Source organism: Miniopterus schreibersii (assembly GCF_964146895.1).
Source record: "Miniopterus schreibersii genome assembly, chromosome: 16".
Taxonomy (NCBI): domain Eukaryota; kingdom Metazoa; phylum Chordata; class Mammalia; order Chiroptera; family Miniopteridae; genus Miniopterus; species Miniopterus schreibersii.
This window is the reverse complement of record NC_138116.1, coordinates 42,620,916-42,645,222: the sequence shown is the minus strand read 5'-3', so window position 1 is coordinate 42,645,222 and position 24,307 is coordinate 42,620,916. Positions and strand designations below refer to the sequence as shown.

General features: G+C 53.3%; 1 protein-coding gene and 1 long non-coding RNA gene across 2 annotated transcripts in view; one reads left to right on the top strand and one right to left on the bottom strand.

Annotated features, from left to right (window-relative positions):
- The first annotated feature begins 2,306 nt into the window (after window positions 1–2,306).
- LOC308568290 lies at window positions 2,307–3,928 on the top strand. Its single transcript, XR_014000472.1, has 5 exons — window positions 2,307–2,451; window positions 2,682–2,732; window positions 3,153–3,218; window positions 3,382–3,453; window positions 3,682–3,928. It is a non-coding gene; the product is annotated as an uncharacterized lncRNA (long non-coding RNA).
- Window positions 3,929–4,077: 149 nt separating this feature from the next.
- LRRC75A (leucine rich repeat containing 75A) overlaps window positions 4,078–24,307 on the bottom strand; it is a 31,930-nt gene continuing 11,700 nt past the window's right edge. The window contains exons 2-4 of the mRNA XM_081161030.1: window positions 12,951–13,079; window positions 8,575–8,690; window positions 4,078–6,053 (exon numbers count right to left, since the gene is read on the bottom strand). Coding sequence (XP_081017156.1) covers window positions 5,513–6,053; window positions 8,575–8,690; window positions 12,951–13,079 — 786 coding nt within the window. The 3' untranslated portion in view covers window positions 4,078–5,512. The remainder of the gene's footprint in view (window positions 6,054–8,574; window positions 8,691–12,950; window positions 13,080–24,307) is intronic.

Sequence of the window (24,307 nt, the reverse complement as noted above, 5' to 3'; positions counted from 1 at the left end):
GCTATCAGCTGTTAAAGTATATATACATTGTTTTGGGACACCCTTCTATAGCCTTTCCAATTTACTCGTCAAAATGAATTGCTCTACCTTGTAATGTGTGTTTGATGGGCCAGGTACCAAAACTCACCAGGGCAGGAAGCCCCAGATGCCTAGCAAGGGGTGAAACTGGGAAAACAAGAACCTTGTCCCCAGGGTAACCTATCCTCTCCTAGCATATCGCTGGTCATGCGGTGTAGACCCCTGAGCATTCCTCCCTAAAGATAACATCTAGGCCTCAGTTGTATTTCCGCTCCAGGCCCAGATAAGCAGCGAAGTCACACAAGTGGCCCCAAGTGGCCCCGTGGCTGACTCAGGACCAGACACATTGACTAATGACGCCCTGCCCTGGCACTGACAAACCAGGACCCTGAAAGCACACCTGGGAAGCTGATGAATATTCTGTTAAGATCCTCCCCTGAGACCTCCCCTAAGATTCCTGCCTGCAAGAAAGAGATAAATAAAGGACCCAGGGCTGGGAGGGGGTGGGGAAGGGGGTAGAGGGGTGGGGGGCAGGTGGTCAGGGGAGCACACCAGCGCCATCCATCCCCGGAACCTGTCTCCAAGCCCTGCTTCTCTCTCTCTCTCTCGGGCTTCTCAGTGAGCCAAAGCAGCCCAGCCTCAGTTCTCCTGTTGCTTCTTCTGTGCTCTTTCCTGTTTCACTGCCCCAAGTGTATTTTTGCTGCCATCATGGACCCAATACTCTTTGGCTCAGTGCTGTGTAGCCCTTCCCTTTGGATATCCCCCATCTCCTTTTAATAAATTTAATTTTTCTTTATTCACCCATCTGAGATGGCTATTTAGCCTGCAGGCACCCCCCCTCCCCCCAAGTTAACCTTTCAATATGTATGCACAATTGCATATTGTTTAAGTGGGAAAGAAAACCTGGGCATGTTCATATGCTGAAAGGAAAACATTCATAGAGGTAGAGTTTCCTTTGCTGTTGAGAGGGGGGCATGGGATGGAGAAGCCCCAGGGAATCAGGAACGGAGAAGGGGAGGGAGGATGACTCGCTCCTCAGAGGTCATTCTAAAGCCATGAAGAAACCGGACAGCAATGGGTCTGGGCTGCCTGTCACCACTTGAGCCGATTGAGCAGAGACTGGGTGGAATCATGTATGAGCCTTTATTCCAATACTGCCGGCAATATGGGAGAGCGGTAAGGGTCCTCCGTGAAAGTCTTCTCTAACCTGCCCCCCATAAGCCGGTTCCTTATACTGGGTGGAAGGACAAAGGTTACACCGGGAAGTGGGCAAAAGGAATTAGAATGTGTCTAATGGTTTTCAGGTCACAGGAAATTTGGGTTGCAAAAGGGTGGGGCGCCCCTAGGTGCAGGGGATTTGGGCTGGGGGGTTTGCAAAGGGTCGGGCACCTGCGGGACCCCGCTGTTTCTGCAGCAAGGCTGTTCCTCTTCCCATGATTGGCAGTTAAGGAGAACGGCCGCGCTCCGGCTGTCCCAGGTGTACAGCTGCCGTCCGAGAGCATGTGCTTCCATTAATCAGAGCATGATTAGTATGTCTTATAACTATAGCTAAAAGTCACGGTCAACAGAGCAGGACTAACATTTCTGCTCCCAACAATGAGCGCCGTCAGTGCCCGGGGTTGAGAAGCTCCGTGGGTATTTTGAAATAGTTGTGGGGAGAGAGCCACTGGCAACGTTTCTTAGAATCAGGAGCAACTACCTGTGAATGCTCGCTGCGTGCCCGCCAAGGCTCTGCAGGGCTTCCAGCGCCTGAGCTCCGGCGACCTTCAGCCTGACCTTGGGCGGCGGGTCCTCCGTTTCCACGGGAGCGCGGAGCCTCACGGACCAGCGGCCCGCTCCAGGCCGCCGCGGGGCAGGGGCGGGGGCGGGACCTCCACCGGCTCCCGCGCTCCGGCCCCCGCGCAGGCGCCCTGGGCCGCGCCGCGCCTGTGGCCCAGAATTCCCGAGGCCGTGGAAGAGACCATAGCTCCACAGCAGGGGGGAGTCCTTCGGTGGTGCGCCGCCTGTATTGTAAAAGGAGGGCACGTTCCCGTGAGTCTTTGCCGGTATCCCCCTCCCTCCTGAGGAGTGGGATGTCCCAACGCCTTAAGGGCCTGGGACGCGGCCGCCGCTACCTTTCCTCCGCGGCTGGTACTGAGGTGCTTTGCTGTTGCGTCTGGCGCTGGTAGCTGGTGGCCAGGGCAGATGAGCTCGTGCCTTTCAGAGTTTTGGAAGATGTTCTCGGGAAGCTTAACCAGAGGGCGGGAGGCGGCTGCGCCCACGCGGGCGTCGGGGCGGGCGCTGTGGCCGGGGGTTGGAGGCGCAGGGCCGCACCACGCTGCCGGGCCCCGGGGCGGGCGCGCTGCCCCCCAGGCCCGCAGCCTGCGCTCCCCGAGGGCCGGGACCCCTTTTCCTGGGCTCGCCGTTGGGAGTAAGCAAATCCGAGAGAACTGGGTAAGTGGGAGCCTTCCTGCACCCAAGGGCGCTACACATGGGTGGTTTGTAATGGGACCGTGAAGAAGACTTGGTCGACTGTCCTGATGATACTAATGTTAGGAAGTGCCGTCAGATGCGATAACTGACGATTTTCATACCTATCTGACCGCAGTCGCTGAAACCTTGATAGTTTAGTTGCATTAGCTACCAGACTCTGCCCTGAATGCATGTCCATCTTAATATTTCAGATAGCAGACCTCTGAAGAGTGCCGAAGGCGGGAGCAGCATCCCACCCTGAGGTGAGACGTAGTCTAGGTGAGATTTAATATGGAACTTAGTTGTCTTGTTACCTTAAATGCACTGAAATTGCCTGATGTAGTTGAAATTTTTACGTGTTTATTACGCACTACCTCATTGCAATGGCTGGGAGATGGCTGCCTCTAATCGGAACTATTTAAGTTGCAGCTATATGCATAAACAAACTCCATTAAAATATCCTCTGGCTGTTAAGTCAACATTAGTTTAGCTCCAGGTGATGTCTGGAGCAGTACTGGGAGTGGTGAGGAGCTTGGCTGCTCTGATGAAATTACTAGTAGGAAGTGCCGTCAGAAGCGATAACTGACGATAATTCCTGGCTGACTGCAGTCAATAAGTGCTGGGGTTGCTGGTGCCCAGGAGTAAGTTGTGAACTGTGACCCTTAATTTCTGTATTCGTTCAGGTTGCAAATGAACAAAGGACTGGCAAGAGCTGAGGATTGCAGTGAGGAGCATTGGTCTGCCATGAGGTAAGCTTTGGTAATACTGACTAAATGGCCATTACAGTACCCAAGAAGCCAATTAGGACTAAGTTCATTAGGACTCTTGTTAGATGGACTTAAATTTGTAGCTGAGGCTTTTATGAGCAGAACTGCATCTGCTGGCTGACTGGGTGCTTTATTCATCCCCCAGGTTCTGAGTGCCGAAGAATGGTGATCAGTGCCGTTCAAAGCTGCTGATGGTGGCAGCTCACCCTGGGAACAGGTGAGATTTCATCTGGACAGTGATTGCCCCCACAGTAGAATGAATGAGCAGCTAGTCTGTTTACATTAACCTGCAGAAACGGATATCAAATGATGAAATCACCCAAAAATAGCTGGAATTACCGGCAGATTGTATAGTGGTGAACCTACGGTTTTCTGAAGATATCCTATGCTATGAATGACTGTTGGTTGGAGTAGAAAGTGTGACTGATACTTAGTTTCATTGCAGGCTGTTTGTCCAGAGGATGGTCAGCCATGCTGCAGTAGGGGGAGAATTTGAAGTCCCAAGGACCAGTAGTCACCATCAACTTGGACTCCGAAAACCTAGGCTTCAACATTTGGTATAGAAACAGTCTTACCTTGTGCTAAGTATCAGAGAAGCCACTCTTACCCATGAGAGGGCCAAGAAATGGACTTGGCGACCTTTTTGTAGGAAAGCACTTTGGTGTCATTAAATTCATGAGTTTTCTAGTATTGTCCCTTGCTCAAAAGGAGCTTCTGTGCATTTTAGTATTGTATTTGTTATGTTGGATAAGGGTCTGAGTTCTTTAAGCTGGAAACTTCCTCCTGAAATTAATATGCAATTACCATAAGTTAATATTGTAATAAAGGATCATCTCTGGTATTGGTTCTTAAAATGTGTATTTGAAGAAAGTTAAATTTGAACACTGCTGTCAGATATTAGCAGTCCAGGTACTTAAGCACTTGTCAACTTCCCTATGGTCTGTTCTTTAGACATTGAGGGTAAAAGTCCCAGAGCATTTAAGGCATTCACACACTTGAGTCCAGTCCCTAGTTCTTCTGGCACTGTCCTTTGCCTAGCCTTCCTCTAGTAACTCCTGAAGTTGTGCACTGTGCCTAGCCAAACTCTTAGCTTAGTCCCCATCTTGCTGCCTTCCTGTGTTGTGTAATTTTGCCAGCTGGCATGAGGCTAGAGGCCTGTCAGGCTGTGCTTCCCTAGTCCTCTGATAGCCTGAGGAGGTAAATCAAAGTCGGGCACCTGGAATGATTTTCTCTGGCTCAAGATTGGTTCCCAATCTCCCTAGACTTACTGTCCATATTTAGAAGGTTTTTTTTAAAAAACTGGTGGGCCTCAGGTAAGGGTGGATGGAAACCTTTGCTTTTGGGAACCTCCAGTTTTCCTCCTGGCTGTCTTTGGAGGCACCAGATCTGCCAGGAGTTCATAGAAGTGCTTTTAACTTCATTCTGGTCCTGGGTGTTAAGAGCCTCCCATGATAGGGTTTAGGGAATGTACTGTGCTCAGTGTCAACGATGACTTCAGAGACTTGGTACTTGATGGGGAAAGGGCCCTTAGTAACACTGGAACAACCCATGTTAAAAGCCTGGTAGTCTTTGGCGAGGGGTGCAGGGATTATGGTATGAGGCTTCTCAGTGGGCCTTTCCATGCATATCTGGGTACCATCTGTCCTAGACACCCTAGGATGCTCTACATTGAAGGGCGGTGGCTGGTTCCATGGGCAGGCCTCTGGAATCGGGTTTGAGGGCTGAGACAAAGTGTTACAAGGGGCCCGGGGGTCCACTGAGGAGGTAGACAACCTTCAGTCCACAGGGAGACTAGGCTCCTGGAATTGGCAGCCAGTCCCCCGCCCCAATCTCCACCGAGTTAGGGTACTAAGATTCCAATCTGCCTTGAGCCAGGGCACATTTAGCATCTGGCTGGAGTTTGCTGCCCTGAATAGAACGAATGTGATGTAGAATTGTACAGTCCTGGGTTGGATGGAGGGCCCCAACTACACTCCTCAGGGAGAGGTCTTATATGCACAGCTCAAGCTCCGGCATCCCCAACCCCTAAGTCTGGGGAGGCTGAGGGCTGATTCTTTTGAGCCAGGGATGACTTCTCAGCCGAACAAAGATAATGGAGATTGACAAGGGGAAAGATGGAGGCCCAGTGAAAAGTATTACACCCCCTTTCCCAGATTCTACAATCTGGCTTCACATGGGTGGGGCTGCTCAGGCCTGAGCACCCTGGTAGGAGCCATTAGTCTGCCTCAGTCACCCTACCCCACAAGGACTACCTGGTGAGGCCCCCCACTTCCGTGTCACGTCTGAGCTGGACCTGTAGTCTCCCTACCCTCATGGTCTTTGGCAGGGGCCAGAAGATCCCCTCCAGGGTCATCCTGGCCCACTGTTGCATCCCGGACCTCCTCTCCACAGCCTGGGCCCTCGCCCAGCTCCAAGATGGTGGGTAGGTGGCCCTGCTTCGGGGAGCGCTTGCGCAGGCTGAGCAGGAAGGGCTGGGGCAATGAGAAGATGTCCACATTGTTGCCCAGGTCAATCCACGTGACATTGGGGAACTTGCTGGGGTCCTTAAGGGTGTCGGTGAGGTCACGCAGCAGTGCTCGGGTGAGCAGGTTGCCGTTGAGGGCCAGCGTGGTGAGCCGGGGCAGTGTACTGAGTGCCGGCAGCAGCTGTAGGACCATGTCGTCTGTGAGACCTGTGAAGCCCAGCTCCACACTGTCCACCTCCTCCCCACAGCGCTGCAGGTAGCTGCTCACCCGCTCCAGGTCACGGGAGGTTAGCGGGATGCCCGACAAGTCTACCGTGTTGTCCAGAGGGCTTCCAGCCAGGACAGCCTTGAGGCTGAAGGGGAGAAGGGACAAGCAAGGTTCAGGTAAGGGGCAGGGCTTTTCTCCCAGTGCGGCAGTGATACCACCTCTGCTCCAGGGATGGGAGGAAACAGACCTTGGTCCACTGGCACTACCCCATATCTCAGCCTGGCTGGGCCCAGCTGGCCAGAGCCCAAGGCACCACAGGGGAAACGCCCAAGTGTCTGCAGTGACTAAGGATACGTTCTGGGGCCACAATGCCTGGGTTTGTATCTTAACTCCTTCCTACTCAGTGTGATCTTAACTTAGGTCTTAACCTCTCTGCACCTGTTATTTTTCTGAAACATGGAGCTAATTGAGGGCTAAAGGGTTATGTGAAGATAGTAAATGCAAAGCACTTAAAACTGCCTTGTTTGGGTGAGTGATGAATAAATGTTTGCTGCTGACATTATTAATCACCTGAGCTGAACTTCCTGCTCCTGCAAGAGTGACAAGATCTCTGAGGCTTCCTTTTTCAAGGCCATCTTCCCCACCAGACGGGGATCCTTAGGGAGATCCCACAGGACAGCAGGCAAGGGAGGGTGCAGGGGCTGCCAGCCCAGTGGGAGCTGCTGACCCCTGGTGGCCGAGTGCTCTCCACTCCTTGCCTTCTCCATTCCTTGCTCTTCCTTTTCCCCCTGCTCCTTGTTCTGAGCCACAGCTCCCCATTTCCAGGTATTCCAGGCAAACCCTGAGGCCCTAACCCAGGGAAGGAGGGGGAGGAGGAGAGGGGATGTTAACAGCCTGCATATATTAATAGCAGCAGCCTGAGCTTGGCAAACCCCTATCCTCTATGCGTGGGATTTCCTGAAGCTGGAAGGCCACCCATAGTTGGCTCATCTTGCAGAGCCCCAGGGAGTTTGAAGGTAAAGCTCTTTAGGCATGACATCTAAGGGCTTGGACACTGCCTGGCATTTGTTGAGTGGATTTAACTCTTGGCTGTAATTCTTATCAATGCCATTAATAAAGCAGGCCTATTATACCAGGAAGTGTGGTTAACAACATGAGCCTGGGGTTTGAATCCAGCCCTGCCACTTATCAGCTGGCTGATCATGGCCAAACAGCAACACTAATAGCCCCTACTTTGGTCAGTCCTTCAACAAGTGTTTGTTAAAGCTCCTACTAGGTGCCAGGCACTGCCCTAGGCACTGAGGCTACAGTGTTGAACAAGATGGATGAGACTCCTGTTTTCATTCTGCCAGAGAGGGACTGGACAACAAGACCATCTGAGAGTAAGGAGAGAGTAGCTTGGGAGGGAAGGCTTCTTTGAGGAGGTAACATTTGAGCTGCCATGCAAAGAAAAAAAAGCAGGGGGAGTGCAAGTGCAAAGGTCCTGAGGTTGGAAAGAGCTTGGTGTGTCTGAGCCAGCAGGAAGGAAAGAGTGGCAGGGGCATAGGAGAGTAGGAGGGGAGAGAACTGAGAGGGGCTGGGGACCCTCACATAGGGCCCTGTTTGCATTTCACTCAATGTGACCAGAAGCCACCTTAGGGGAGCGAAGCTCCTGAATGAAGAATGGACTGAGCATGTGCGTGTGTTGTGGACACCGGAGAAGAGGCCCCTGGATTCAACAGAACTCAAATTTCCAGCTTTTCAATCCTAAACATCTAGCTCACAGTCTCCTCCTGGCATTCCAGGTTCCATGGGTTCTCCTGTCCTGCTCTGTCCCCATATATGGCCCCTGCCCTCAGCCCAGTGGGAGCCTCACTTCCTCCACTTGGGAAGGCCCCCCCAGGATCCATCTCCTTCCCTGGCTTGGGAGGTGGGGTTGTCCAGGAGGGAAAGAGGAGCCAGAGCACTTTCTTCTCTGAGGGGCAGTCCTTCCTCCCTCAGCTGCAGGATCTGAAAGGATGAGTCCACAGCAGCATCTAGGTCCTGACAGTCTTTCAGAATGCAAGGGGCTCTAACCCCATGGTCATTTACAAGACCGTTACGGGTGCTTTCTCCTCCAGGAAGTCTTCCTTCCAGGCTCCCCTCCACCCACTTCCTGTCCTGACCCACAGGTTCTGTGTCCCAAGTGCCCTCCTCTCCCCCAGTCTTCAGGGGGCCACAATACCCCTGAGGGTCCTCACTGCTGCATGGATCAGGGGTATGCTTGGGGTCTGGGTCTCCCTAAGGGATAACCAGGAGAAAATGGGGGGTTCAGTGAGCATGCTCATGTTCAGTGCACCAGGAATTAGAAACTCAGGTCCCCTCACCGCCCATCCATCAGAATGGGTCATATTTCCCAGCTCCCACCCCACAGACCAGGGCCCTGCCTCCAGTGCCTCTCATGGCTCATGCCCACCTGGAATGCCCTCCTGGCTGCTTTTCCCAACTGAATTCCTTCAATCTCACCTGCTTCAGGCAGCTTTCCAAGACAACCTCCTCCAGTCCAGCTCTTCCCTTCACCCCAATGTCTGGGGAAGGGGTGCTGTGTGTCACAACCCAGCCTGACATAGACTGTCCCTGGGCTGCCCTTGTAGAAGGAGGCTGGGTAGGGGGGTAGGGCAGACCCACCTCGGGTGACCATGACTCACCAGGCCTGTGGCTTCCTCTTCACCAGCCCCCGGTGCCGCCTCCATTGGGAGTGGGGGCTGAGATGGTACGTCAGCTGTCGGCACAGCTTCTCCATGGCACCCAGTGCATCACCTTCCTGCAGAGGCAACCACAGGGGGTGTATGTGTGTGTGTGTATGTGTATGTGTGTGTGAAGAGTCCAGCCCCCTCCCCCCTCCAGCTTCCTGTCCCTGCAGGAAGAGCATGGCACCCCCAGGCTGAGCTGGGGGAGGCCTGATCTGCTGGCTCAAGGTGGGTGCCCTTAGCAGACAGCAGTGGTTACAAACTGATCTACATGATGGTTTTAGTTTTTGTAAATTAGTTGCTATGATTGAAAATCTGGAGATTTACATAAAAGTTGGGATTCCAGGCGATCTGAAAACAACTGATTGGAGCTGATCCCTTAGCCAAGATTCACTAAGGTCCCTGCCACTCCTCTACGTTCAGGGTTATTCTACTCTTTCACTGGTATTTACCAAGCACCTACTAGGTACTGGTCACTTGTTCTAGGAGCTGAGGACATAGCCATGAACAAATGTCCTTGCCCTTATATTTCACATGGTACAGAGGAGAGTGAAATGTATTTACCACATCCTTTACCCAGGTTGAATAGAAGAACGGAGAAGCCATATCCTTCCCAGCCCAATCCACTCATCTGTTACCTGTTTGGCTCATCAGCATTTGAATTTGAGACCCTGGGTGTTATTGTCTGGACTGTGTCCCCCCAAAGTTCTTCTGGAGCCTGACTCCTTGCCGCTTCCACGGCTACCACCCTGGCCCAAGCCACTGCTGTCTATCACCTGGATTAATGCACACAAATGTTATGCTAGAGCCGTATGGAATTCCCTCGATGGCCTGGTATAGTAAATGTTTTCATAATCCCTATATTACAGAGGAGGAAACTAAGGCTCAGAGGTCCAAGGCTGACAAAAGGAAAGAGAAGGAGACTCTGAGGGAGGGAGACCAAGGGGTAGAGGAGGTGGGAAGAGAGGAGCTGAGTGTCCGAAGAGGTGAACATGTGCATGGAACCAGCACACTGGGGCCACCAGGGAGCTTTAAGGCCACTGCTGCCTGGGCAGCCCCAGCAACAGGTGAGCAGTTCAGGTGCAGGGTTTCTGAAAGCTCCCCAGGGGATTCCCATGGGAGGCCAAGGTGGAGAAGCACTGTTTCAAATGCTTTAAAGACAAGATCAGTGGGTAAGAGCTGGAGGTCTGGCCCGCATCTCTCCTGGGAGCACCCGGGACGGAATGTTGCCACAACACCTGCTCCAAAGGTGAGAACTGGCCCTGGCTGGGTAGCTTAGTTGGCCAGAGCGTCATCCCGATACGCCAAGGTTGCAGGTTTGACCCCCAGGGCACATAGGAGAATCAACCAATGATGCATAAGTAAGTGGAACAGCAAATCGATGTTTCGCTTTCTCTAAAATCAAAGCTAAGAACTAAGCCCCTCAGCTTCGGGTCCCTTCCAACCACTTCCCAAGGTTTCCAAAATCAGGGGCCTGGGCTCTCCTTCCATCCTCTAGGCCTGGGCGACTGGAGGCAGCCACCCCAGTGCACCAGCACTGCCACAAGGGGGCAGCCGTGCGCAGGGCGAGGCACAGGCTTCAACCTGTACAGCGGCTCCTGACCCTGGAGACGGGAGGAGCCTGTTTCCTCTTCCGCTAAATAGGGACAACAGATATAGTCACCCAGCAAAGTGACTTGAGATTAAACAAGCTAGTGTCCTCACAGAAGTGACAGCTCCCCTCCGCCTGTCTGGACTAAATAAACAACAGCTAACATTTCTCAGGCACCTAACGCGTGTGTCAGGCATTGCCTCTGCATTGCAGATGTGGTCCTGTCACAATGCTGTAACTCACCACCATCCTAGGAAACAGGGGCTACCGTTATCATCTCCACTTTGCAAACGAGGAAACTGGGGTGCACAGAAGTGGAATAGACTGCAAGCCGCCCAATGTGTAAGATGGAATCCGGGTCCAAACCTACAAACCTTGCTGGCTCTGAGGCTGGGCGCCCAACCTGCCAGTGGCCTGCGCTTTGCTCTGCCCTACGGAGGTAATCTTCCGCTTAGGCAAGTTCAAGGCGTTTCTATCATTTGCACCCACAAAAGACTTAAGCAGACTCATCTAATTTTTGCTCCACTCCATCACTTTTCAAAAGCCCGCTCCAGACCTCCCTCCTGCGGAGAAGGGCCCCAAGGTGGAGGAGATGGAAGGGGAGGGAGGGGGAAAAAGGAGAAAGCGCCATTCCCCCTGGGGGGGCTCTGACAACAGGCAAACAGGCAGACGTTAGGTACCTCTGAGCGCCCTGCACCCAGCACTCCTGTGGTCTGCTGGCCCCTTTCCTTTTGCCATGTGAGGACACAGTGAGCAGGCAGCCAGCTGCCTGCAAACCAGGAAGAGGGCTCTCACCCAGAACCTGACCACGCTGCACCCTGATCTTGGACTTCCAGCTTCCAGGACTGTGGGAAACAAATGTCTGTTGTTTATAAGCCACCTAGACAATGGTAATTTGTTATAGCAGCCTGAGCTAAGACGACCCAGGTATAGCCCTTCTCGTCCCCATCTGGGTGGAAAGGACATCGCAGTGCAGGACCCTGGGCCACCTCTCCAGGGTCTGACACGGGCAGTTAACCACCTGTAGGCCCTTCCTGTGTGGAGGGAGGCACGTGCTCCTCTGGGCTGGCCACAGCCCTGTGAGCCCCAACAGCACAAGAGACCCAGCACCTGAGCACCCTGCCTAGTGCTGGGGCCCAACTCCCACCTGGGGTTCTCACCTGAGATCACTTCATTACTTGAACTTCATCTTCCTCAGCTCTAAAATGGGCAAAAGGTAACTTCTCTCCTACTGAGCTGCTCTGAGTGTCCTATAGCCAGTATCCTTCTTACCTGCTGCTAAAAGGCAGGGGTCTGACACCTGCAAGGCCTCGTACAGGCCTGGTCTCAGCTCCCCAGGCCGAGCCAGGCATAAACTGAATGAACACGGGCTGGTTCCGGCGCTAGGTGGTTCCCTGTGGCTCTTGGCACTGCCTCTTCTTCCCTAGGCCTTGAGGGTCCCAGCCCACCAAACTTTACTCCAGCTGTTTCACATATTTGAGCCCAGCATTCCTGCCTTCCACTGCACCCTGCCACCAACCGCCCACACCTACCCCCAACCTGTTCCCAGCCCTCCACAGTTACCCCCAACCTCTGAGTCTTGGCATCAGATGGCCCCAGAAGCCAGAGAGATCTAGACGCAGCCCTGGGCGGAGGGCAGCCCCAGGCAGTGCCAGGCCTCTGGATAACTGTGCTCAAGTCTGCACCCAGGCTGAGTGACTGGGCATGGGAACCGCGACCTCCCTCCTATCCCAGATCCTGCTTTGAAAGAGGGAGCGTCCTGGGGCACTCCTCGGGCCTGCTCTGGCTTCCTGCCCCTGCCACAGAGGACGCGTTTCTTTTGGAAGCTGCCGGAATAGAGGGATGGAAAAGAAGGAACGAAAACAAGAGAAAAGCCCAAGCATGGGGTGGCCTCACCCTGGCCCCCCCTTCCCTACCAGGTCCCAGTGGGCAGGTCTGCATAAGCCAGCCTGGCGCCCAGCAAGGCCCAGGGCCCCGCAGGAAGAGGGGCTACAGAGCGCAGACAGCCCTGGAGCTTTTCCTGCTCAACTCCCAAAGCCAGGCAGGAAATGGGCATGAGGAGGGTGGGTGGGTGTAAAATACTTTCAAAGTCAAAGAGAAGACACTTGGGAGTGGGGACTGAGGCAAACTGGAGAGCACCATGCAGGACTACCTCTAGACTTATCCGGCACTTTCGTGCAAACAAGAAAAAGGCCCCCTCTAGGTGGGCACGGTCTTACACCAGTGCCCACAGCTTGGTGGGCAAAGAGAGGGCTGGATTGGAACTGTCTCCTGTGTCCCCCATCCCCTGCCACCTCTGTGTCTGCATGTCTTTGTGCAGGGCACAACCGACACAACTGTACAGGGGGCCCTGGCCCCACATAACAGGGGTGGCTACTCAGCTCCAGCCTTATAGAAATGAGGGCTTCGTGTTGCTGGAGCTCTCCATTTTCAAGGGCAACTGAATATAGGGACTGTGTGAAATATTCTGATTTTTAAACAATGGCAATAAATCCAGATTAAAAAACCTGTGGGCCGAACGAAACCTGTGCTGATGGTGCCACGCATAGCCTCAGCTGTGGATGCCGGGCCTCAGGACCGACGGGCACCTCCGGCTGACCATCCTTTTGGTGCCTGCACGTGGAGGCCTGTCCTCACTGGGCCTGGGCAGTACCAACCAGCCCTGCTGGGCACTGAGCTGTTCTGCCCGGAAAGGCGCCCGCCTCACCCCGGCCCTAGCTGGCCTAGACCGCAGGCGCCCTACCGGCTTGGGGCAGTGGATGTAGCGCGCCAGGCTGATGATGAGGTCGTGCGTGATGGGGTCCACCAGGTTCCGGAAGCTGGCGTAGCGGTACAGCACGTCATCCAGCGAGGTGGACTCCATGCCCAGGTCCTGCAAGAACGAGGGGTGCCAGAGGTCAGGGATGGTCCTGCCCTACCCTGGAGGCCCACCCACGAGTCCAGAGCAGCCCCCTGGAGGCAGCTCAGCCTCCCCCACAGCAGAGCCCTGGCAAGGGAGGGGTAAGCCCACCCCCTCCTGAGAGGTTTCCTAAGCTTCAAGGAACGTCTACAGAACTTCCCAGGGAAGCGGGCAAGCCCCTGCCGCCTGGCCTGCGCAGCTTATGGCTCTCTCCCGGGTTCCCACGGGATGAGGCCAAGGACTGCTTCTCCATCCGACAAGCTTTGCGAACAGCATGCACGGTAACTTCACCAGCTTGGTGACAGGGTCATGCATTGATATTTGTCTTTATCTTGCTTCTGAGGCCATTTTTACCACTGCTTCTGAAGATGACCCAACCTCGGTGTTCTTTTGCCTTGGTGAGGGGCAGGGTTTGAGTTGTGGGGTTGAAGGGAGAAGGTGCCAGGCCTCAGGAAGAAAACCTCACCAGGGCTCCCAAAGAGAGGTTATCCCGTGGGTCTTAATGGGAGGGGAGGGAGCCTGGTGCAAAAGACACTGAGTGGGGTGGGAGAAGTGGCAGAAACCACTGGGACAGAGGCTCACCAAGCCTGCCGAGGGACAGGATTTGGGAGGTCCCACATACGAGAGCCCCATTGGGAGCCTCTGCAGAGACCCCTGCCCATCAGGGGCTTGGACAAGGGCAGTGACCCACGTGGATTAGGATCCAGTGGCCCTGTTCCAAATGCTCTGGATTGTGTAAGACCTCAAATTCTTACACAATCTGGGGGAAAGGGCAGACCCCCAAAGATGACTACACTTAAATTTCCCACCAGCCAAGGTGGGACTAACTTTATGCCCCCACCTGTGAAAGTATGGGTACCTTCTATCTTTTCTCAAACCCCTCTCCCCAATTCCTGTTGTCTTTGTGTGGGAGCTTTGGTTTCTGCTCCTAGCTTGGTACCTTGCACAAACCAGGCAATGATGAGAGTCCCCTCAGGGGACTTCCCCCACCCCACCCGGAGGACCAAGGGGGCCACTGAGGGTGGGCAGGGAAAGCAGGACCACCCACTTTTGCTCCCTTACCCTAAGCCCCCGAGGCCCCCAAGCTACATGTGGAGCTGCCCCAGCATAGCCCAGAGAAGAAGGTTCCTAGCCCAGGCTGCCAGGGTCCAGTGACCTGGGATGGGAAGTGTGGGTGACGGGTGAGGTCCAGCAGGGGTTTGCTGTCATTTTAGCGGGATGTCTTGAATCTTTCTAAATGCCTTCCCCAAGTGATTCTTAGAAATCCCTGTAAGGCAAGTGGGCTGGGCATCATCAGTCCCAGTTTACAGATAAAGAAACTGAGGCCAGAGCGGCTGACTTTTCCAATGGTCAGAATTCTAGGAATGGAATGGACAACTGATGACTACAATTAACACTGCTGTATGGTGCATTTGAAAGTTATTAAAGGAGTCGATCCTGGTTAAAAAAAAAAAAAAAAGGAAAGAACAGGCCAAAATGGAGTCGCTTTTGCTAAGCTACATACAATACCAAACAAAAACTTAATAACTAACCTAACTGCAGTCATCTCTCCCAGGAGTGAAGTTTTAAACCACTAACTGTGGAATTTCCTGCCAGCACTAGTGAGGTGATCGGCTTGATAAGTCCCTCTGCCTCCCCTAAGGAAAGGAAAACTTACTTGAAATAATCCACTCTTTTAACTTCTCAGTTCCTCCCTTTCTGTCTATATAAGCCTCCCATTTTGACTCATCAGAGCACCCTTCTAGATAGGATGCTGCCTTCATGAGTCACTTAATAAAGCCAATTAGATCTTCAAATTTACTCAGTTGAAGTTTGTTCTCTAGCATCCTAAAAGTTCTCATCACAAGTCAAAAAACCCCACCCATTTCTTTCTTTTTTTCTAACTATGTGAGGCGATGGACAGTAACTAAACTTACTGTGGTGATCACTTCACAACGTGCCGGTCATCACTGTGCGCCTTGGTTCCACAGTGCTGCCCCTCGACGGTACCTCAACACCAGGAAACCACAAGGACTGAGGGGCTACACCCAGCTGGGGCCTGTTTTTGAAGGGCTGCTCTGGCTCACCTACCCCTGGGACGGGGGAGCTGCAGGGCAGGATGCTGGTCCGTGGTTTGGTGGAGGACATGTCCAAGAGCAAACAAAGGGTCTCTGCCTGCTGGACCTGAGGGGGGGTGCCTGCCCTCTGCCCATCGGGAGCCTCGCTGCCGAGCCAGCTCGAGCCAGGTCCCACCGGGGAGGTCAGGGCGCTCTGCTTCCTCCTCTTGGTTAGAAAGGAATGGGTCTCACGCTTCATTGAGGGCATCAAGGGGTCCGCCTTGGGGGCCGGTTTCCCTTCCACAGGAGTTAACCTCAGAGGACAGCTGCCACTCCCTGCACCAGGTTCTCTGCTGCTGAAACAATTTACTGGGAACCCAGATCCAGGCGCTCACGGTTTGGCAGCGACGCAGGCGAAGGGAGGTGCGAAGGGCCGGCTGCCACGTCCTAAGAGCTGGGGGCCTCTGGAGAACCAAGTGCAACACGGCCTGTGCCTCTGTCTTCCTGGCCTGTCCAATCCCACAGCCAGGCTGCATCCTGGGCAAGCTACCTAATGCCAGGGAGCCTCAGTGTCCTCATCTGCACAATGGGGACAGTGACCCTGCATGACAGGCAGGTGAAGGAAATAAAGCCAAGCTACGCATGTAACCCTCCCACAGGGAAGGGAATGGCTAACATAGTGACTCTGTTCCCCACCCTTCCTTCCCCTCAGCCGTTCTCCCCAGGAAGGACCCTCCTCCCCTTGTGCAGTGCTTCTTAACATCTTTGGGCCACAGACATATTTGATGTTTTTAAAATTTTTCTTTTTAAATTGATTTGAAACACACACACACACAAACATTGATTGGTTGCCTCCTGCAACCTTTTGGTGTGTGAGCTGATGCTCCAACCAACTGAGCCACACCAGCAGGGCACACCACAGACCATCTGAGAATGTCACAGGCCATGACCTGTCTGTCTAGAAAAACCTGCGAGTCAGGGCAGGACAGGGAGCTTTGCTGCACACAATTCAGGATGAGTTGGAGCCTTGGGGACACTCATGACCTCAGGACACAAACTACGACTCAGAAATGTACAAAACACCGGCCCACCCTCCCTGGGGCAGAAGGAGGCTGGGAGCTAGGGAGGGGCTTGCAACCACGTGTCCAGGGGTGAGGCTGCTGTTCCCTGGGCCAGGGAAGTGGGACAGGGTGGAAATTGAGGGTGGTTATTTTCATGGTCAGAGGCTGGAATTGTGGCCACGGGAGTTACACAGGAGACGGATGTGTTCTTCCTCTCCTGTCCATCACGCAGGTTGGGCCGCCTTGCTGGGGGCAGGTGACTTGACACCAGCCTCTGCCCTCCTGTGCTCTGCCCGAGACTCCTCTCATCGCTGTTCCCCTGCCCAGCACATACGACTGGAGGTCTCCTTTTATAGTCACCCCGCTCCCTGTCCCTGAATGTCCCTGGGAGAAAGCCCTGGATTCCAGGCTCTACTGAACTGTCGAGTCATGTAAGTTTGTGGGCAAGTGACTTCTCCCCTCTTGGGATCTACTTCCCATCTGTGAAATGGGCAGGTGAACTGCACCAGTAGTTACCAAACCATGTTCCCAGGTCTCGGGGCTGACAGTGACAGGCAAGAGGTCGCAGAGCCGGCAAGGCTGCAGCCAGCCCCCGGGCTGAGGACTGCTTAGGTATATTGTGTTCCTCCCAGCCCTGCCCCATCTTCCCACTTGGCCCCTTCATTACAGGCCAGTTCAAGCCATCCCATTCTGGAAAGACCAAGAAACCCCTAGCTGCTAACCCAGGAGGCTGCGGCAGTTGTGGAAAGATGCAAAATGTCCTACCCGGAGGCCTTGCCCCTGCCCTCCCGTCGCTGAGCAGCCGGCTGCTGTTGCCTGGCTCACTGAGGCACTGCTTAGAAAAGAGCAGGGGCTGGGAAGGTGGGGAGTTGGGTCTCCCCAGGAAGGCGACGTGCAACTGTGAGTCACGGCCACTGCCCTCCCAGTGAATTCCGGCTGGGGTGGGCTCCTGAAGTCCCAGGGCTCCAGGTGACAAGAAGGGATGGGACTGGACTGAGGCTGCTGAGCGTTTTATTGCTTTATTTCTCTGCTTTGACCACTGGATGCCTGTGCTGCTTTAGGATACTTCATGTGTTCTGAGGACCTCAGGCCACTGTGGACTTCTTGTCCTCCCCATGCACCCCCCCCCCCCCCCCCCCCCCCCCCCCCCCCCGGTTTACCGGGAATGACTGTTTCACAAGGCCTCACTGATGCTGCCCAAAGGGGCCTGCGGGGCTCCAGCCCACTCTGCCGCGGGCGCCGCTGGGCCGGGATGCCCAGAGGAAGGATCAAAGCCACACGCGGCCCCTCCCACCACCCTGCAAACAGCACGGCCTTGGAGGGGCTGGTCTGCCTTGCAAATACCAGGCAGCAAGGAAAATCCCAGCTTCCTCATTATGGGCCTCTAGGAAATGCGCATATGGCCGGTTCCTCAGCAGAAAACCGGGGAGCCCTGCACGTGTGCCTGAGCCACTGCCTGGCCTGCACAGTGCCACCGGCCCAGGACCAAGGAGGCCGATCATCTCACAGAAGTAGGGCCCATGTTACTGGAGCTTGAAGAACCAGATTTGGGGACTCGTTCCAAGGAAAGGAGAGATGCAAGAGTGAGCGAGGGGTATGGCTTTCCAAAGAGTAAGTAGAGATTCACATAGGAAGGCGCGAACAGCATGTCTCAAAGGTGAAGGGGCCTTTCAGGGGCTCTGTGAAGTCCTCTTTCCAGCAACATATCAAAGTCATGCTACATCTTTGTAGATTTCAGTCAAAACAATAGATTGCACCCAGCCCTTCCTTCCTAATATCAATCTACTTACCTTCCCTGGCCGATCCGGTTCTTAGATCGCCACCCCTCCCAGAACACGCAGCAACTGGAGCGCCTGTGCGCTGTTGGTGGGCGTGTGAAACGGCGCCGTCACTGTGAACAGTGTGGCGATTCCTCAAAAAATTAGATGCATGTGCCTCATGACCCTTCCACTTCTGGGTTACACGCCACAGAATTAAAGCAGGGACCCAAAGAGCTATTCCTACACCCACGTTCATAGCAGAACTAGTCACAATGGCCAAAAGGTGGAAACAACCTAAGGTGTCGTCCAATGAAGCCTATGGATGAATTGATAAGCAAAAATATGGTGCCACATGCATACAATGAAATATTATTCAGCCATAAAAAAGTGAAACCTGACATATGCTATACCATAAAGGACACTGAAGACTTATGCTAAGTGAAATGAGTCAGTCACAAAAGGATGATTCCACTTACGTGAGGAACCTCAACTCATCAAAGTCAGAGACACAGAAAGTAGAATGGTGGTTGCCAGGGGCTGGCAGGGAGGGAGGCTGTGGAGCGGCTGTTGAACAGGCACAGGGTTTCAGTTTTGCAAGATGAAAAGAGTTCTGGAGATTGGCTGAACAATGTGAATGTACTTAACACTACTGAACTATAAAAATACTTCTTAAGATGGTAAATTTTGTTATGTGTATTATGCAACAATTTGAAGGAAAAAAGGTCCCGAGACCCAGTCAGGCAAACACAGACAGCTCCCTGAGGCAGGAGGGAGCAGAAGAGGGGCACGTGTGTATCTGGCCTTTTTCTTGCTGCCCGGCACACGTGGTCATTAAAAATTTTGCTACGTGTCCAGTTGTAGATCTTTGCTCTACATTTACCTTCAGTGTTGGGGGTCTTTCCATCTATATAGACCTTTTTACAGCCTGTCTTGTCATCGGCAAAACCAGTGCTGGCTCTCAGTGTCTTCTGAACTGATTCTCTCATGTTCTTTCCGTAACGCACGCTGGCCAAGGGTGTCGCCTGCCTTCCCCACTGCCACTGACCTCGTGCTCTGCAGCAGCAACTCTGCTTCAGCTGCCTCCTACAGGGGCCGTTTCATACCCTGTGGTTCTTCTTTTGCTCATTAACCTCCCCTTTCCTCCTGCCCTATTGTTTCCCCCCATCTCAGTTTGGCCTCTTTTTGTGGCATTTTGTTCTTTCTCTACGAAGTTCATTTCTTCCGGCTCCTGCGTGGAGCACTGTCAGCCGCTAGGTTCAGCTTCCCTGGTAGGCAACCTCTGCCCTGGGCTTTCCCCTTTCCTGCTGGAAGGAGGCGCGGTCTAGTGAGACCCAGATTTATCATCTGTCTAGTGCGAGGTTGTCGCCTAAGGATGGGACTGGTTGCCAGGGGAACCAACTAGTGATGGAGTCCATGGGAATCCACAACAGTGTCAGTATTCCAGCACGTTTCTCATTGCTGGCCAAGACCACGGCCATGCTGGACCCTCTCTCACACCCGCCTGGTGGTGGTGGCTTCTGAGAGTTGCTTTCTCTGACAGAGAAAGCAGCCCAGGGGCAGGGGCAGTGAGGAGAGGGTGAGAGCAGCCCTCTTTCTACCCCCAAATCATCGCTCACGTGGCCTAGGGGCAGGTGCCTAACTTTGCCATTGATGAAGTCCTCAGACTGAGGAAGACGGGGACTTCTCTACCTTTGGGGGGGTCTTGGATTTCTGGGGGACCCAAAACCAGATCCAACTGTTTAGAGCTAGAGGAGGTTCTCCCAGACTGTTCACCTGTGTTTGTTTTCAGCATTTTTCATCTTTTTGTGTGTCTCTGGTACCTTAGGGGGAAGCTGGGGGAAGCCACATAGGAGGCTGCCAGGCTATTTTAAACCATAACCACTCCCCTTCCTTTTTATACTCCAGGGTTTAAACCCATTCCCAGAAGGAAGGCCTCTTGGGAAATTAGCTTGCATCTGTCTCTCTTCCAGGCATAACACCACAGTTTCTGCAACAGAGCGAGGAAGGAGGGAGGCAGCAAGCTCTGAATATTAACCAGCAAAGGTGGACAGCCTCAGTATTGAAACCACGGAGCTGAATGCACAGAGCTGCTCATGAGGCTGTAATCAAACACAGTCCAGCGGAGGAAATTAATTAGTCCCAAGGGAGGCAGGAGCGGAACAGCTCCCTTTCCTCCTGGTCCTAGGACATCACAGGCAGCTCCTCCTGTGGAAGGGACACGGTCTGTGGAATACTGGCCTTAGCTGGGTAACTCAACTCCGCGTCCCCTCCCCCAGGGCATTTTGGCTTGCCTTAGTGCAGGTATGGGTGGGGGGACTCCCAGGAGAGGGAAGAAATCTGCCTGGTGCTGTGAGGGAGGGGCAGCCCTGGAAGCCACCAGAGAGGGAAGCCAGACGTCTCAGTGAAGGGGCCTGGTGCAGACTCCGGGCCCCTGCTGGCTGAATGAAGAACAGCCTCTCAGGAAGGGGGGCAGAGTCTGAATGTGCTTAATGTGACTGAACTGCACACCTAAAAGTGGTTAAAATGGTAAATTTTATGTTATCACAATAAAAAAACAAGTGGTGAGCTCATAGTCATTGGACGTATGTCAGCAGCAGAGAGATAGTAGCATGGCCTTGGATGCCTGATCCCAGAGCCAAGGGTGTGAGGGTGTACACCATCTGGGAAGATGCCACTAAACGGCTGCGGAATAGGGAAGAACTCTGAAAGAATCAAGCAATAAATAAAATCCAGTCCAGTGTGAAGCCACCTGGACGGGGCGGGGGGAGTTGGGGTAGGGGGAAGACTGGAGAACAGGAGGTAACTTGTACCACCCACTGGAGGTGGCACTTGGAGTTCAAAGGCCTGAACAACTGTATCTCTGAGGTCATTGGCTCTGCAGAGTAAAACTGCTGCTTCCTTGGTTACAAAGTGTCCTTCGCCCAGAAAGGACACTTTGGAGATAAAGTCAAGCTCAGATACATTTAGGAATGTATAAACCTGGTATCGCACACATCTGTAACATTTAAGAGAGTTAGGTGTACCAGAGCCCCTACAGATTAGCCCCCCAATTCCATTTTAAAACGGTACTGGAGTAATGAACTTGAGGCTTCTGATTTTAAGCAGAATGTTGAAAGAGGATCTGGCTGAGTTTGTGACAGTTTTGAAATGTTTAAGAGAACTTAATATTCACCCTATTTATACTGTACACTTAATTTGTTAGATTTAAAGAACTGTTTGGGAACTTGGAATTATAGTGGCTATTAATAAACTTAAGAAAACAAAATATATTAAATTTGTAAAAATCACTAAGCTATTTATAGAGTTAAAGTTATATGCCCTCCATCCTTAAACACAATAGTTTAAACAGATTAGATTTATAAAGAGAATAATGAAATTTGTGGGTTAAATTTAAAATCTTAAGGGAACAGTAGGCTTCAAAATTCTACTTCACACCAATTATACTTAAATATAAAAAAATTCCATATATTGAATAGTAATTGAGAAAGCCCAAGCAGCCATACGCAGTCTGTGTGTACGTGTGGTGTGTGTGGGCACACAGACACATCAAGAACACCACTAAAAACGTCCCAGGGACACGATTCTGCAGATGAGGCCCAGGAGGGGCAGCTCTTATTCTGCGGGTCGGCGAGAGTTCAGAGGGCTGCCGACTCCGCGAGCCAGAGGCGTGCTGCTCAGGAGAGTGAACACCGACGGCAGAGCGAACTTGCAGACGGCCTGAAAGAACCACCCAGTGCCCTGGGCACAGGAGGTGCTGCGGCCCTGCTCGAGGGTGAGGGCTCCTCCCACTCCTGGTGGTGTCCATGTGCCCACTGCCCTGCCCCTGATCGCAGCTCTGGACCCTGCTTCTCAAGGGCAGGCTGGCTCCGCGCCCACCATGCCCACAGGCCCAAGGAGCTGGTGGCACCCAAGGGGATGCCCGTTGCACATGGCTGATTGACATCGGCCAGACACTACTGGAGAGGGCTGCTTGAGGAGGTCTAGGGCAAGAAATGGCTGGTGGAGGTCACTGGCCCCCCCTGCCCCCTGCCTGACTTGCCTAGGTGGCCGGGGGGTGAGGGGCACGGAGTGGAGTTTTCTGGTCTCACCTCAGGGCTGCTGTCTCCCAGGGATGGCTTGTGCGTCTCCCACCCTCCAAAGTCACCCAGCCCTGTGGGGTTTTGAAGCCAGGCGTCCTGGCAGGCGGGCCCTCCTTTAGTTTGACGAGCTCTCTGGCCAGATCTGACCTCCCTGCCAGGCTGGGGCAGCTCTGCTCAGTGAGGGGCTTCATGACTGTGTGTTGTTTGTGTTTTAACTTTGAAGTCTTTAAAAATGACACCCTCTGAAAGGAACAGACCCTTGGAAACAGATGCCTGGCTGTTGCCAAGTGCAATTTAATTAAAATCCAAGAAACAGCAGCAGCAACAAGTAAATACCAAAAGGATGCTTTCTCTTTAAAAAAAAAAAAAAAAGTCAGCTGGGAGGCTCAGCAGCCTGAGGAGGGTTTGGTCTGCTCCCCAGATCACAGCTCCACCCACACTCTGCTCAGGGTGGGGGCAGGAGAGCCCCAGGGCCCAGTCCTGGGTTCGACCCTGGGTCACTGTGTGGGCCTGGACAGTCACCCCCTGACACTGCGGCAACCCTCCCCACAAATGAGGACCGCACCAGCTCATTCTTCCTGGAAAGTGATTAGAAAGCGGCAGAAGAGAGCCTTGGACCACAGAGGGTTGGGACACAAGAAATTCAACAAATATCCATTTCCTTTCTCCTCTCAGACTTTTTAGCTGCTGCGCTTTATGACTCAATGAAAGGGTGTGGCATCTGCAGTATTCCCCAAAGTTATTTCTCAAGGGCCCCCACCCCCCAGCATCTGCGGGGCTGGAATTCTTCTGCAGAAAGTCCCTGAGGTCCACTGCTCCTGCATTCTGTGAATTCCCAGCACTGAGGATCCACCCGAGCTCTCCTGATCTCCCTGCTTGGGAAATCATCTGAATCAGTTGTTTACGCCTTTGAGTGAATGTACTCAAGCCCATCTGGCCCTCTCTGTGGTAAGTTTTGTCCATTTTAGATAAGAGTTTGGTTCATTGTCAAAGGAACTCTTGGTCATGACAATGAGGTGGAGGGATGACTTAAAGCTCCCTAATACCCTGCTTTCCAAGTAGTACAGACTTCAAAGGAACAGACCATTTCTCAGAGTGATAAGCTGAGGACTTGAGGGCTGTCTCATACAGTGAGCAAGTGTCAGGAACAAGAGGGCCTCAGGGCCCCAGAAGTTTCTAACTCCATCTCTCCCAGCTGCCAGGCCTTGGGGACTAGTGTATTATTAGCTAGGGTTCTCCAGAGAAACAGAACCCATAGGGTGTATGAGCATGTGCACTCGAGTGTGCGTGGGGGGGGGAGAGGGGGAGAGAGAGGGAGAGAGAGAGAGGCTGATGTAAGGAACTGGCTCATATGATTGTGGGATCTGGCAAGTCTGAAGTCTGTGCAGGGTGGAGACCAGGAAAGAGCTCATGTTGCGGTCTTGAATCTGAAGGCATTCTGGAGGCTAGAACTTCTTCCAGTGTTTTCTCTGAAGGACTTCAACTGATTGGATGGGGCCCACCCACATTATGGAAGGTCATCTGCTCTCCTCAAAGTCCAGCGACTTAAACGTTAATCTCATCTAAAATATACCTGTGCTGCAGCTTCTAGACTTGTGTTTGAACAAAAGCTGGGTACCATGGCCTAGCCAAGCTGACACGTAAAACTAACCATCACAACAAACGAAGGGTCTTTACCACTTTAAATCTCTGGGTCAGAGGCAGGCCCAAGAGAAGCCTCCAAGAATCTGGGTGAGCAGAGATGAGTCACGCTGGAGAAGGAATCCAGCTCGCTCCCAACGCTAGGCGGGAAGTGGTGCAGAGGAAGGAGGAGGAGATCCCCCAGGATCCCCGGGCGTGGGCAAGGCCCTGCCTGGGCGTCCAAGCTCTGTCGATTTCCCCAAGACCTTTCCAGTCAGGATCAGTGAGCACGATGGCCGGTCACTGAGGAACTGCGTGCTGTTCTCTGGGCAGTGGGGGCTGGAGCTGGCCCAGGAAAGGAGCCCCAGCAGGGCGCCCGGACATCCGGCCCATCGAGCCTTTGCATTCAGGGCCTCATTCTCCTGCAGATGGAAGAACAGGGGCCACAACCAGCAGCCGCAAGAAGGGGCTAGTGAGACCTAAAGGCTGCAAAGGAAGGGCATGAAAGCTGTGTTCTTGGGGGAAGGGAGGGACCTTTGCCTGGTTCCTAGGAGAGAGGGCATAGAGGTGAGTGGGATGAAACCATAGACCCGGTAAAGGCCCGGAGCTTTCCGCCAGGGTCCCAGGCCTCTCCACCGCAGCATC